This window comes from Macaca mulatta, chromosome 8, assembly GCF_049350105.2.
Source record: "Macaca mulatta isolate MMU2019108-1 chromosome 8, T2T-MMU8v2.0, whole genome shotgun sequence".
NCBI lineage: Eukaryota > Metazoa > Chordata > Mammalia > Primates > Cercopithecidae > Macaca > Macaca mulatta.
Window position 1 is genome coordinate 78,775,542 of NC_133413.1, and position 14,847 is coordinate 78,790,388.

The 14,847-nt window shown below is 35.5% G+C and overlaps 1 protein-coding gene across 1 annotated transcript in view; it reads left to right on the forward strand.

Annotated features, from left to right (window-relative positions):
- Window positions 1-14,847, forward strand: part of PREX2 (phosphatidylinositol-3,4,5-trisphosphate dependent Rac exchange factor 2) — a 282,460-nt gene that overhangs the window by 150,835 nt on the left and 116,778 nt on the right. Inside the window, exons 24-30 of the mRNA XM_028852724.2 lie at window positions 81-303; window positions 1,376-1,583; window positions 7,351-7,530; window positions 9,839-9,933; window positions 10,714-10,796; window positions 11,513-11,603; window positions 12,228-12,356. Of these exons, the coding sequence (XP_028708557.1) occupies window positions 81-303; window positions 1,376-1,583; window positions 7,351-7,530; window positions 9,839-9,933; window positions 10,714-10,796; window positions 11,513-11,603; window positions 12,228-12,356 (1,009 nt within the window). The remainder of the gene's footprint in view (window positions 1-80; window positions 304-1,375; window positions 1,584-7,350; window positions 7,531-9,838; window positions 9,934-10,713; window positions 10,797-11,512; window positions 11,604-12,227; window positions 12,357-14,847) is intronic.

Below are 14,847 nucleotides of genomic sequence, written 5' to 3' on the forward strand. Positions count from 1 at the left end.
GTGATTGATGCAAGTGAAAAAAACTTGCCTGAGTTATTACTGTGTGTTCAACTGCTTTTTGTGTTTTCTTTAATTTGCAGTTTTCTCGTGTACTGAAGAATAGAGCCTGGCCTACTTTTAAACAGGCCAAATCTAAAATCTCCCCACTGCACAGCAGTGATTTCTGCCCTACCAACTGCCATGTCAACGTGATGGAAGTTTCTTATCCCAAAACATCAACCTCTTTGGGAAGTGCATTTGGTGTTCAGTTGGATAGTAGGAAGCATCATTCTCATGATAAAGAAAACAAATCTTCGGAGCAAGGTATGCTCGCTTTTGCAACTTTACCAAATCGTAAAAAGTCATTTAGGCAATCATAGCTATTCGTGCAGCCCTGAAATTCAGTAGATAACTGGTGTGCAAACAAGCATGAACTTTTATAAAGGAAGGATTTCTTACTGTAATCACTTGGATAATTATGCCTAAGTGTATACTGAATGAAAATGGAGTTAGATGTTTTTGTTATTTTTCTTCTAAGAAGGATGATTGCTCTTGCTTTCCTTAGGCGTATGATAGGCACAGCTCATCCTGCTGTGAAAGCTGCTCATATGACATGGCCCTGAAACTTTGAGGACAATACCTGAGGAACATCTGCAGCAATGCACTATGCCATTCTGTACCATCGCAGTAGGACAAGGGATCAAACTGTCTTCTAGTTTTTAATTACAACTCCCCACAGGCTCTAATTTCTGAATTAAATTCAGCATTGGATCAGCATTTTATTTTATGGAATCTCAAATTTAACTTGACTGGATAAAGAAAATGGGGTATATAAACACAATGGAATACCATTTAGCCATAAAAAGAAGTAAATCCTGTCATTTGTGACAACATAGATGAACCTGGAAAACATTATGTTAAAGTGAAATAAACCAGACACAGAAAGACAAATACTATATGATCTCATTTATATGAGGAATCTAAAAAAGTTGATCTCATAGAAGTAGAGAGTAGAATGGTGATTACCAGGGCCTGGGGTGATTGGGTGGGGGATTGAGAAGATGCAGGCCAAAGGATATAAAATTTCAATCAGATAAGAGGAATAAGTTCAAGAGATCTATTGTATAACATGGCGAGTATGGTTAATATATTGTATTCTTGATAAATCCTAAGAGAGTGGGTATACAGTGTTCTCAGCACCAACATGATAACTACGTGAAGTAATACATATGTTAATTACCTAGATTTAGTCCTTGCATTATGCATATATACATCAAAACATCAGGTTGTACATGTAATTGTATCTGTCAATTAAAAAATAAAAATTAATTGGATTGGATTGTTATCATAAGTTAAAGGTGATACATGTTACTAAGGAATGACTTTAATTCCTCAGGGAAACTGAGCCCTATGGTGTACATTCAGCACACCATCACAACCATGGCGGCCCCTTCAGGTCTGTCTCTGGGACAGCAGGATGGCCATGGTCTCAGGTATCTGCTGAAAGAAGAAGACTTAGAAACCCAAGACATCTATCAGAAACTGCTGGGTAAACTTCAGACTGCACTGAAAGAGGTGGAGATGTGTGTTTGTCAAATAGATGAGTAAGTGTTTTGTACTACACTTTTAAGTTTGCCAAATTAAATAGCTGTAAAAATGTGACTTAGAAAAATTCAATAATTCTCTCTTTAGTTATTGGAAATTTAGGAGATTTGTGTTGATTATGCAGATCCTCTTCATTCCAAAACTTTAAAAATGTTTTTTAATGGAAAAAATACGTATAGGTATATATTTTAAGTAAGCATTTAATACCAGGGAAGAGAATGACAAAATTCTATCTTATACAAGGATGCTACATGAGTCTTAGTGTAAAAATATTACCTTGAAAAATATATTTGAAAGCATACCAGTTTTGTATGAGGATTTCCTTGTACTCTTTGTAGTTCAGGGTACAAATTTTGGTGAATATGCACTCAATAGAAATTTATAAAAAACAAAGTATAATAAATGCTTCACATACTTGTTAAATGAGTAAATGCAAAATTATGTATCTCTAGGACAAATACTTTTTTCTTTTCTGATTGAATTCATGGCCTGCTAAGCAATAACCCAAATATCTGTGCCAGTATTTTTAACCAAGAGAAGGTGGAGGCAGTTAATGAGCACTTTTCCAAATAAATCAGTTCTAATTCTTATTTAAGAATTTGATGGTTGGAGAATTGCCTGAGCTTGCGAGGATGCTTTGTCACATCATGGTATAGGACGATGCTTCACATCTAGTCCAGACAGCTCTGTATAGTCAGAACAGCGTGGGGTTTGAAGTAGCTCAGTTTCTCATCTACAGAAGTGAATGAGTAATAATAATGAATTACAAGTTTGTGGTGATGAAAGTTATACAAATTAATACAGAAAGTAATCAGCACGCTGCCTAATATAATGCTTGCTCATCCATTCAAGGGGTAGAAATTATTGAATATATCCCCAATTAGCAGATTCTGAAACTAATAGAAATATTGTTATCTTCTTTTTATTGTACTCTCTTCATGAAGTTGTTGATTTAAATGGCTACAGATGTGAACTCTTGACTTCACATACACACCTATCGTCCTGTATTTCATGGATAATTCAGTTTTGACACAAAATATTTAGACCTTATTCCAAGCCTTTGTTGTAATTAGACATTATACTGATGAAGTCATAATTGACATGATCTCTCATTTTACACGTTTTTGAAATTTAGAGATCAAAATCATATTAGATGCATTGTATTTTAAAAATTATCCTCAATATTTAGTATTTACTTTGCTAATTTTCTGAAGTTTTATGAGTGATTTAGAATTAAGATTTTGTTTCTCTATTTCTAATATACTATTTTTGTGTATTATACTGTGGCTTTTCCTATTTACAGATGAATTAAACAGTTCAAGATTGCTAAGAGAAAAGGAAAGTATTTTTTAAGCAATTGCATGACATTTTTGAATTGTGTTGGAATCCTTGCGACAGAAGTTTATATTTTAGGATATGATATTTTACTTCATTTAATAAATGAGATTTTGTTGCATGATATATTTTAAAAACCAGTTGTTGTCTACCACAGGTATTTATGAAGTATATAGAATTTTTATTAATAAGGCAATAAATAGTGGCATTGAATCATAGCTTCTAGGCCTCAAAGGGATTTTAAGAAAACATCTGGACCAATCCCATACCTCCAGTTCCAAGAGTTGTTATTGCCATTTTGGGATGAGTCTTGTCAATGGCAAGATTATTGATGTGCCTCAACTGGCACTGCTCAGGGACTAATCTTTAATGCATTGACGATCTAGCACTGCCTGGCAATCCTCCAGGCTTTGTCTTTGTTAATTTATTGAATTTTTTTTAAAGGTTCAGGTGATGTAGAAATATTTTCAGGAAAAATATGTAAACGCAAGGAGCTCCTTTTACTTGGCTTAAAATGTTTATATTTAAGGCACTAGTTGCAGACTAGTTATTTTTATTAACTAAAACTACTTAAAATGATTACTTTTCACTGAAGTTTCCCCCACCCTGTTATTCTAAAAACCTTTACCCAGCTGAGCATGTTTATTAGAAAGGTGGCAAAAAGTGAGCAAATGATTGGAGAAACCACCTTGGTCTTCTTTGGGTACACCGCATAATTTAATTCTAAGTATTAATAGGTTCCACACAACTTAATGTGCAATATAAATCGCTGTACAACAGTACAGTTGTTTTAAGTGCCTGGATTCCCCATTGCTTTTAATATTCAGAGATGCTGCCATGCAGTCGAGGTTAACACATTATTTAAAAATCTAGTATCTGAACAATTTTCTCACCCTATAGTAATTATTCCTAGTCAGAGATGTCTTTGCAAGTGAAGCAGCAGATCTCAGATGTGTTGCCAAGTTTTAAGATAAATTGCCTGATAACACCTCAATGTTAGCTTTTCTAGAAGTTATTCATCCCTGTGAAAGGTCCTGAGGTTGAGCTTGTCTTATCATAAAGTCTGGTTGTTCTGTCACCTGGGAATACCTCTCAGAAATGAAATTTCCTTTAACACATAGGCATTTCACTAAATCCTCCTACTTAGCTTCAGACCCAAAGATAGAATTAGAGATGAATTTCCTGTCTAGTAACATGAGGTAAGATGATGTAATGAATTTAATCAAGGATTTGTGATTCTGGTTTCACTTTGGAAAGTTAAAGACTTTTGCCCTTTAATGGGCTATTTACTGGGTAATGACACTTAGGTACAAGAAATAAGTAAAAGGAAAAATAATTAATGTCCAAAACCTTTGACAGGGTTTTAAAATAGAGGATTTGTGTATTCTCACAGGGAGGAAAGGGGCCTGGTAATCACAGGGGATTTGAGAACAGACTTCATTTTGCAGGTGCCACATGCCTCAGGATTGAGTGATGAACAAACCACACTTTCAGACAGTTAGTAACCCGGGGGTTACAGAGAGGAATGCTGGTGGTGGTGGTAGAGTAATCATTGAGGTTTCCCCAAACATTTTGCTAGTAAATACACAAAAAGAGGTGCACACCATAAAAACCAGCTTTTTTATAGGTGCTTATGTGCCAGGCAAGATTACACTATTACATACGTTGGCTGATTTCATTCTCACAGTACTTCTGTGAGTTGAGTTATGAAACACCGGGATGCACCCTACTCCCTCCAGAGTGTGCAAGTTAGATGCAGGGAGAGGGAATCCTGCTTAATTTGCACAGGCTATGTATATAACAATATGTTTTGCCTACCCCGCCTCTAAAATGGGGAAATAATGATAATACCTACTTCATAAGGTGGTTTTAGAGATTAAATGAATTGATACCTGTTAAAGACTTAGCATGGTGACTGTCATAAAAGCTCAACAGATGTTAGCGATGATGATGATGTTTAAAAACACACAGGTCATTGCAACATACTGTATACAAAAATCTTTTTTATCAATGGCACAAGGAGGAGATTCAACCGGAATTGCATGCTGCTGAAGCTTTTAATTAATGGACCTCTAGTAGGTAATTAATATTGTATATGAATGAAAGTGAAGGGATTTCTGCAAGCACAAATATTATGGTTTGATGCCTTGTTGCTTTTCAGAATCTAGAAATTTTATGCAAAACATGGTGTTTAAAATACAGTTTTTCTATCATTTGTTTGTAAGCCTAACACTTGTTCCCACAGGGTCAACGCAAGCATGATTGCAGCTGTTTTAAATGAAAAGCAAATATCTGAATACAATTCATGTAACTTTGAAAAAAATTATGCTTAGCCCCATGACTTCTAATTTAAAAGATACATAAGCGCAGAGGGCTCTTTGCAAAATGAGAACTCCTGCGTTTTTTTTCCTCTTTGGTATTCAAAGTTCATCTGTCTGTGCAGCATGGAGCTTGGATAATTGGAGTTAGTCTAATGTTTTAATCTTTTGGGTGGAGAGGGTGAATAAATAGACAATCTGTCTTACACGACATAAAAGTATCTTTCCAAAGAGAAAAACTGTGTTTAAAATCATCCACAGCTTTTGGTTATTAAAAATGTTCACAGGGCCTCGAGCAATGTAACATAGCTCCTTCAATTTTTCACTGGTGTCTAAAAACTGTAAAATGTCAAAATATTATTCAAATCTCACCTCACTGTGAGACCTGACCTGACTGCACCGCTATTTGAAATGGCAGCTTCACACTTCCTTCCCTGCTTTGTTTTTCTCCTTATCATTTGCTGCCATTTGATATACTAGAAAGTTTACTTGTTTTTACTTGTCTTCTCTCAGTAGAATTTGAGCTCCAAGAAGGCAGGGGCTTTTGTGTTTTGTTTTTGTCGCTGTTATTGTTTGTTTGTTTGTTTTTTGAGATGGAGTCTTGCTTTGTTGCCCAGGCTGGAGTGCAGTGGTATGATCTCCGCTCACTGCAAACTCCACCTCCAGGGTTCAAGTGATTCTCCTGCCTCGGTCTCCCAAGTAGCTGGGACTACAGTCTTCCGCCACGACACCACACCCGGCTAATTTTTGTATTTTTAATAGAGACAGGGTTTCACCATGTTGGCCAGGCTGGTCTCGAACTCCTGACCTCGTGTGATCCACCCACCTCGGCCTCCCAAAGTGCTGGGATTACAGGCATGAGCCACGGTGCCTGGCCCGTTTGTGTATTTTATAAACTACTATATCCACTGCACCAAGAACAATGCATGGTATAATAAATGTGTTTAGTGAAATCACTTAACAGGTATTTATTCAATGCACAGCATTGGGTTTGACATTATGGAATATGTATAAGATACCTTCAGAGTCTTGAAATAACAAACATTACATTGCTATGGAAAAATGAGAACCAAGATATGTGCTAGTGATTGGAACTGAAAATCACAGGTATTTAGTAAATGTGAAGATGGCTGTTGGCTTGAGAAGCCCTATATGGGTCCTTTGTTTAGACATGGTTTAATTCATTTTGCAAATTTTTTAGCATGCTGTTTGACAATGAAGTTCGATTCCATTTTTGCCTAATTTTGAGTTAGTTGTAACAGAAACATGCCACAGCAAACGTTCAAGCCTAGTGTTGGAGTCAGCAGCTACTCAAAGTCCTCAGCAGGTTTCACACAGTTCAGTCTGACTGCAGCATTTTACCCTGGAGCCAAGTGGAGGAGCTCTTTCTGTGGGCAGATTTGCAACATTTCATCCTGGCTGGCTTGCAGATGAGATTGTAATTACCCCATCCTCACATTGTGTGTTACTCTGTTTGCTGTCTTGTAATCCCCAAGGCCAGGACTCCTGTTTGTATGAGCAGGGAGAGGGATTGACAATCCAATATTCTCCCTGCCAAATAGAGAATGCCTGGGCGAAACCCAAGGCACAGGTAGAGGGATAGGTGGGTTTTTAATACTGAATGTGAGCCAGTAAGGACATTAAGGCCCGTTTACAGTTTGGGTTTAATATTTGGCTAGCACTTTGGAGATTGTTGAGTATTTCCGTAAGGTGGTGATGGTTGTGCTAATGGCCAGGGACTAAAGATAACACCCATTATGCACCAGGAATATTCATTCTCATAGCAGTCATGGAAGCCAGTTATTCTCATTATCCCCATTTCACAAGTATCCAATAGAACTACCACAGCTTTGTTTTAGTTGTAGTCATGCATGGCACAACCTGGATTTCAGTGAAGCTTTCTGGTCTAAATTATGCTGTTTGTATGACTCATTTTGTGAAGAACAAGTGAACTTTGAATGACATGCTTTTTATGCAATAGAATATTTACTTGATATGAAACATTGAAGCACTCTAGAAATATTTGTAAGCCTATTGTATTCAGCAAATAAGGTAGTTATCTATAGCAGACAGTTTGAAAATGTGCATTTATTTTTTTAATATTACATTGCAGCCTTCTGTCTTCAATAACATATTCTCCTAAATTAGAACGTAAGACATCGGAGGGCATAATACCAACAGACAGTGACAATGAGAAGGGAGAAAGAAACAGCAAACGGGTCTGTTTTAATGTAGCAGGAGATGAACAGGAAGATTCTGGTCATGATACCATCAGCAACAGAGACTCTTACAGGTAATTCACTAACTCATCAAACTCATTTACTCAAGAAAGTCAAACGTGATGCTGGATTTTCCACAAAGATCTTGAAAAAAGTTTTTGATTTTTTTTTTTTTTTTTAGTTGGTCTTTCACAGTCATCACTTGTTATTACTGACCTCAGACAAAGCATAATGGGACAGTGTAATATTTCAAATCCTTCCCTTGTCTAATATGAATAGCTTGGAAAAAGCATTTTTTCTGTGGTGGTGTGAGCTTAATTTGGGAGAGTTGTTCTGTATATGGATTGTGTAACATATATAGCAAATAAGAAAATTGTATCTAATCTGAGGGATTAACATCTTTTTCAACTATGTTTCTGTCACTGGTTTATTGGGTAGCGAATAGGAGTTCTTTTGGCCCTTTTTTCTCTCTTTTCTTTTCATTTTCTATGTTCCAAACTAATGGGACTAATGTTCCTTGCCTACCTCTGAGACAAAGCTTGCGTTTTTTACTCTCTTGGATACCTTCTATATTAGTTTTCTAGGGCTGCTGTAACAGATTACTACAAACTGGGCAGCTTAAACAACAGAAATGTATTATCACACAGTTCTGGAGGTCAAAAATCTGAAACCAAGGTGTGGGCTGTGTTGGCTCCTTCTGAAGGCTATGGAGGAAGGATCCGTGCCAGGCCTGGCTCCTTGACGTGTAAACGGCCATCTACTCCCTGCGTCTCTGCACATTCTCTTCCCTCCATATGCATCTTGTGTCCAAATTTTCCCTTCTTATAAGGACATTTTATAGGGCGGCTTAAGGTGGTACCCTAATGACCTCATTTTAACTCGATTACCTTTGTAAAGACCCTATCTCCGAATAAGGTCACATTCTGAGGCACTAGGGATCACTTTTCAACCACATGAATTTTGTTGGGAGACCCTGTTCAACCCCAAATACTTTCCCTCCAAACTCTGTTTTTGTCTTCCTACTAGACTTTCAAATGATGTCTCCTCGCATGAACTTCCTTAATTGAAAGTGCTTTTTGTTCCTTGAATCCATGTATCACCTGATACCTCACTAAGGACTGTCATAACCAGCCACATAAGCTGTGTATACAACTTTAACATCTTTTTCATTTATGTTAATTGAAAGCAAAAACTATCTTCTTCAGTAGTTTATTATGCGGTGTTTTGCAATGAAAAGATACTGATTGAATAGTAATCAAAGTTCTCATCAGAGTATATATAACTAGTTACAAACTAGGAGCTAACATTAAAAATATACTTTTACCAAACACATGGGGGAAGAGGAAGATTTTACATAATCCTCACTGCGACCCTCGGTGGCAGGTTCTGATAGGAACTCCATTTTACATATCAGGAAGCTGAAGCCCGGAGGGCCGATATCATTTATCTATGAGACCAGGTGGTCTGGCTTCCCAGTTTGTCTCTTAACCACTCTACTGTTCCAATTTCTATGTTTTCAAAAAGGATCTTAATGAACACATAAGAGTTATTCTAGAGATTTAATCATAGATCAGACAGATTAACCACTTTTATCACTTCATTTACTTTTCACTTCTGAGCATCCCAACCTGCTCTTTAATAGGAATCTGTAGGGTTTTTCCCGGTGGGAAATTACACATCTAAAAATACTTCCTTAACTCAAGTTCTAGTTATCAGATAATTAAAATTACCCTGACAGTTTCCCTCTAGGCTAAGATAGAAATTTTAAATGTAAATTTAAAGTTAAGAAAGTCCTTTTTACTTATTCTGAGAGGAAAGAAAATATTTTATCTCCTGCACTATTTCTGAAATCTGTCCCTGTTCACACACAAACATTTTAAACATTTCTTTCCTTGGGCATTCATCATTATCAAGCACTTCCCTGTGCTAAAAGCTCTGAGGTGGAGACAGACAAAGTCTGTATCCTCCATAAGGAAGCTCAGAGTGTAACCAATAAGTTATGATTTAAGCTATCAGAAAGGGACAGAAATCACAAAACGGTATTTTGTCTCTATTAGCAAGTTATCTAATTACCGTCATATATCATGAAACAGATTATAAAGAATTTTAAGTTTGGTGTGACTCCTAGTTTTATAACTAACTGCCCTTAAAAAAATCATTTGGGACTAGATTATATGATACAAGAAAATTTGAAATATAATTGAATCGAAAATATGCCATCTTTAAAAGGTAAGATAGACTGAGTTGAACAAGTTTATCTTTCTCTTAGTTTTCTCTAAAACATATTAATAAATACAACTGATATAAGTTTATGTCATAAGAAATTGCAGGGACACCTGGGCAGTTGCACTCTTACAGTAACATGAAACTTATTGTTTTCAGTGACTGCAACAGCAATAGGAATTCCATCGCCTCCTTCACCAGCATCTGCAGCAGCCAGTGCAGCTCGTATTTCCACAGTGATGAAATGGACTCAGGTGTGTTCGTTGGTGAAGGCCTGTGGGCTTTTTGATGTTAGTCCTAAAGGAGATAACTTTAAGGTTTTAATTTCTTAGATCCATATGAATTTTTATTTTTACCTTTTATCATTCACTCTCTGTGGCCACACATATTGCATTTCAATTTTATGTGCTTGATAGTCTATTTCCCAATCCCATTTTAAAGGGAGTGAGTTAAAAAACAATGAAATAAGCAAACTAATTGTAATCTTCAGATATGCTCTATGATCTCTTTATGGTTCTACAAAGGATTATAGGTACACAGGAAACATACTGAAAGTATTAGGCGTTGTTGATGGGGATAGGCAGGTGTGGAGTTTGAAGCATTAAAGACAGCAGGTTCACCTAAGCTAGCTTTATATGTGGATGATGAGGATTGAGGGTAATGAGAGAAACAGATTGATATAATTATCTTATTATTATCTTGTATGTGTTAAGAACAAATACTTTTCATCCAATTAGGGAAAATCTTAATTTTTGATTATTCAGTTTATTTCAACTCTTCAACCATTGGAGGAACATAATTTGAAAGAATAATTAACAAGTGTCCTTTCTAGGGGTCACTCTGCCTTCAGAAGAAGTAATAACATCCCAGGAGCTATTAAATCTTTTGGAACTCTCTCTGAACATGAGAACTGTGCATGGAATAAGAGCTTGTGTTTCATTTTTACATTTTATTTAATATTTAAAATATTTTGGAATGTTAAACATAAGATGAGTGATTGTTGTTTTTGGTTTTGTTTTTGTTTTGATATCTAGGTGATGAACTTCCCCTAAGTGTTCGCATTTCTCATGATAAACAGGACAAGATACATAGTTGCCTTGAGCATCTTTTCAGCCAGGTACAATCGGGCATTTGTGGGGCTTTTGTTCCACAATTAAACTGTCAGGAGTCCCTTTTTCAGATGCAGTACAAGGAGCTCGGAGTTAGAACAGAAAGGTCTCAATCTGTCTTTCCACCTCCTTTACCTCTATTTCTGACGTTTAAACTGGGAATAAACATTCTTTCAGCCAACTCACCTAAAGGATTTTTGTGAATATCAAGTATTTTACAGTCCTGGGAAAATTACTGTTATACACATAGGAGTTCCCCTTTTTAGGATTTGTTTTTTTGTTTTTTGTTTTCAAAAAGCTTTATGATATTTCTTGCTTAACATTATTTCTAATTTTAAAAAGCACAGGATATTGCCTTGGATGCTAATTTTGTCATTTTAAATTAAAAAAATGTATAGCTATAACCAAAATTTGTAGTAGAAGATTTTACCACTTTGAAAAGGATTCCAATAACTTATAGTTAAAGAAAACTCCAGAGATTTTTTGTTCTTTTGTGAGGTAAATTTATATTTTGTATTAATATATGGTAAGATAGTAAAAAATGTCATTGCAAATGTTATCAGGTGCATTTATTTCAATATTTTATATAAAGATGGATTTCACAGGCATCACGGGGTTTCAAAAATAATTGTTGTTTTAAAAAACATTTTATAAGATTTACATTTAGAAATACATATCATGTACTATGAGAGATATGTAACTCAGAAATCTCTACTATTGACAGGTGGATTCAATTACCAATCTCCTAAAAGGGCAGGCTGTTGTGAGGGCCTTTGACCAAACCAAGTATCTCACTCCAGGCCGAGGATTGCAAGGTAAGTCTTGAAAAATTAACTAATAGAAGCAATTGAGAAAAAAAGGTGGTAGACAATATAGTCAAGAAGCAGGAGATTGCATAAGAGGAGCAATTCTGGTTACTCATGTTTCATAATTCACTGGATACTACTTCTATTTTGATAATTTTTAATATGTAAAAAAATCAGCATAGGAAGTTTTACATTTATTTGAAAGTTTAAAATGTTTAATGCCTATAGGGGCCAGGCTAAGCAAGAATGAGTTAATCGAAGATACATAAGCATGAAGTTGATTTTGCTGAACCCAAGCATAATGTCTCCTTGGCTGTTTCCCCGTGGTAAGGAAAGGGTGTGGGGAATGAGAGTTGATGAATGGAAAGGATGGAGCTGCCAGTCTGACTAGTAACTAGTTGGGATAATGAAAGTAGAGTTTTCATCTAAATTTGCTTTGTTTAAACATTTATAAGAAAATAATATTAAGGTTTGACTTTTTAGGTTTAACGGATTTTCTGACGGTATGGCAAAATAAATGACCACCATGTCAATAGTCTAGGACAACAGTGACAGAAGAAGGTTTTGAAGCCTAAAGGCTTAATTGGTTGGGAACAAGTTGAGACTTAAGAGAGATTTTCTGTGTTTATTTAGAATTTCAACAGGAAATGGAACCAAAGCTGAGTTGTCCAAAAAGGCTACGGCTTCATATCAAGCAAGACCCCTGGAATCTTCCCAGCAGCGTCCGGACTCTTGCTCAGAACATCAGGAAATTTGTTGAAGGTCAGCATGAAAAGCAAAGATCGTTGCATGATCTTAGCAATAATCATTTTAAAACCCACTAAAACCAAAAGTTTGATAATGCTTGATTACTTCTTACAGTGTTTCCTGTTGTGAAGAAAATAAAAGTACTGAAAATGGTGAGGGAGGAAGAGGGCAAGAAGGAATAAGATTATAGGGCCTTGTGTCCCCAGGGTTATAAACATCATGGAGAATATTCTCATTGAATAAAATAAGGGCTCAAAGTTGTGAAGACAAATCGAACATGAAGAGAATTTAAGACTTTATAATAGGAGACAATGTCATAAAAAAATTCTGAAGGATATACAAAAGGCATGAAGCTAATGCTTATCCAAAAAAAAAAAAAAAAAGAATCAATTGTGAAGCTGTGTGAGAATCAAAATAATCACGTAGGTTGCATCGTTAATTTTTATGTTTTTATTTCAGAAGTGTTTGTCTAAGTTGATTGCTCTTAACTACCGTAACACTATTTACATGACATTCTATAATTGGTAAAACCTGTGAATTGGAGACATATAATTTTGAGACGACTGCATTGAGATAGATTGCATGTTGTTTAGAATCAGCGTGATTAAGTAGAAAATTCTGAGAGTTTCCAAAATGATTATGGTGAAAAAGATGAAATGAGAATTCATCTAGTTTTAAAAATATATAACTCAGCAATTTTCTTCCCAGTGATTAGACCAGTGGTTAGCAACATCTGGAGGTATTTTTGGTTGTCACAATTGTGGGTGTGCTACTGACCTCTAGATAGAGGCCAGGGATGCTGCTGAACATTCTAGAATGTACAAGAGAGTTCCTCACAAGGGAGAATTCTCTGATCCAAAATGTTAGTAGCGCTAAGATCGAGAAACCCGTACAATAAATACTATTCCTGTGTTTACAGTTTTATCCCTCAGTCATTTGTGTGTCAGTTGGATGTGGTCAATAGTATTCAGTGGTATTTAGCAGAATTATAGTATAACTGCAGTTATTACCTTAAGTGGGGTAAATTAAAGAAAGCTGTAAATGTTGCTGACAAAAGACAGCCTCTTATACCAAATGGAGTCTGAGTCACTTAACTCTTTCAGGCTTCAACTTACACATTTATTAAATGACAGAGATGGCTTAAATGTTCTGTGATTACTAAGTCTTCTGCATAGACTTATACTCAAATATAACAACTTTCGTTTAGAGATTAGTAGAAAGGAAATTTGTATAGATATGGAATACTTCCCCAAATAAATCATAGTGATTCTATCTTGTGATAAAATATTTTGTATTTGACAGCTGGATTTCTTGGCTATATTTTTATTTTATGGCCTAATATAGTGTTTATCTATGATACTTTGTAACATAATGTTTAATGAAAAGTATGAATTTAAAATTCCCCAAAATATGAATAGCATAAATATAAAATGCATTTGAAAAAACAATTACGTTTTAGAAATTTAAGTATATACTTTACTGAGTAAAAGACATATTTCTGCTTAATAGATGCCAGTATTGTGACACTACTAGAAATTATAATTCTGCAGTTGTTCTCATCATCTTTGAGATTTTATATTTGTTTTAAGGTAAATGTATATTGGCTAGGAATGGAGAAATCCTTAAATCATCTCCCCCACTTTTTTGTTTTGAACAATTTTATCTTTCAGATAGAAATTTCTAATGCTCTCATTAGTTTCCAAGAACTTCTTGGCTTCTGCATTAATTTTACTATTTACCCAAAAGTTATTCAAGGGCAGGTTATTCAATATCGATGTAATTGTATGGTTTTGAGTGAATTTCTTAGTCTTTATTTCTAATTTGATTGTGCTGTGGTCTGAGAGAGTGGTTGTTATGATTTCACTTCTTTTGCATTTGCTGAGAAGTGTTTTATGTCTGATTATGTCATTGCTTTTAGTGTATGTGCCATGTGGTGATGGGAAGAATGTCTATTCTGTTGTATTGGGATAGAGATATCTGTAGATGTCTATCAGGACCATCTGATCAGTGCTGAGGTCAGGTCCTGAATATCTTTGTTAATGTTCTGCCTCGATGATCTGTCTAATACTGACAGTGGGTTGTTGAAGTCTCTAACTATTATTGTGTGGGAGTCTAAGTCTCTCTGAAGGTCTCTAAGAACTTGCTTTATAAATCTGTGAAACTAATGAGAGCAAAGGTAAAATATACCAGACTCTCTGAGACACAGCTAAGGCAATGTTAAGAGGAAATTTTGTAGCACTAAATGCCCATATCCAAAAGTTAGAAAGATCTTGATATATAAACCTAACCCCACAAGCAAAAGAACTATATAACCAAGATAAAATCAAACCCAAAGGTAGCAGAGGACAATAAATAACTAAAATCAGAGCTGAACTGAAAGAGATTGAGATACAAGAAACCATTTAAAAGATCAATGAATCTAGGAGTTGGTTTTTGAAAAATTTAATAAAGTAGATAGAACACTAGCTGGGCTAGTAAGGAAGAAAAGAGAGAAGATCCAAACAAA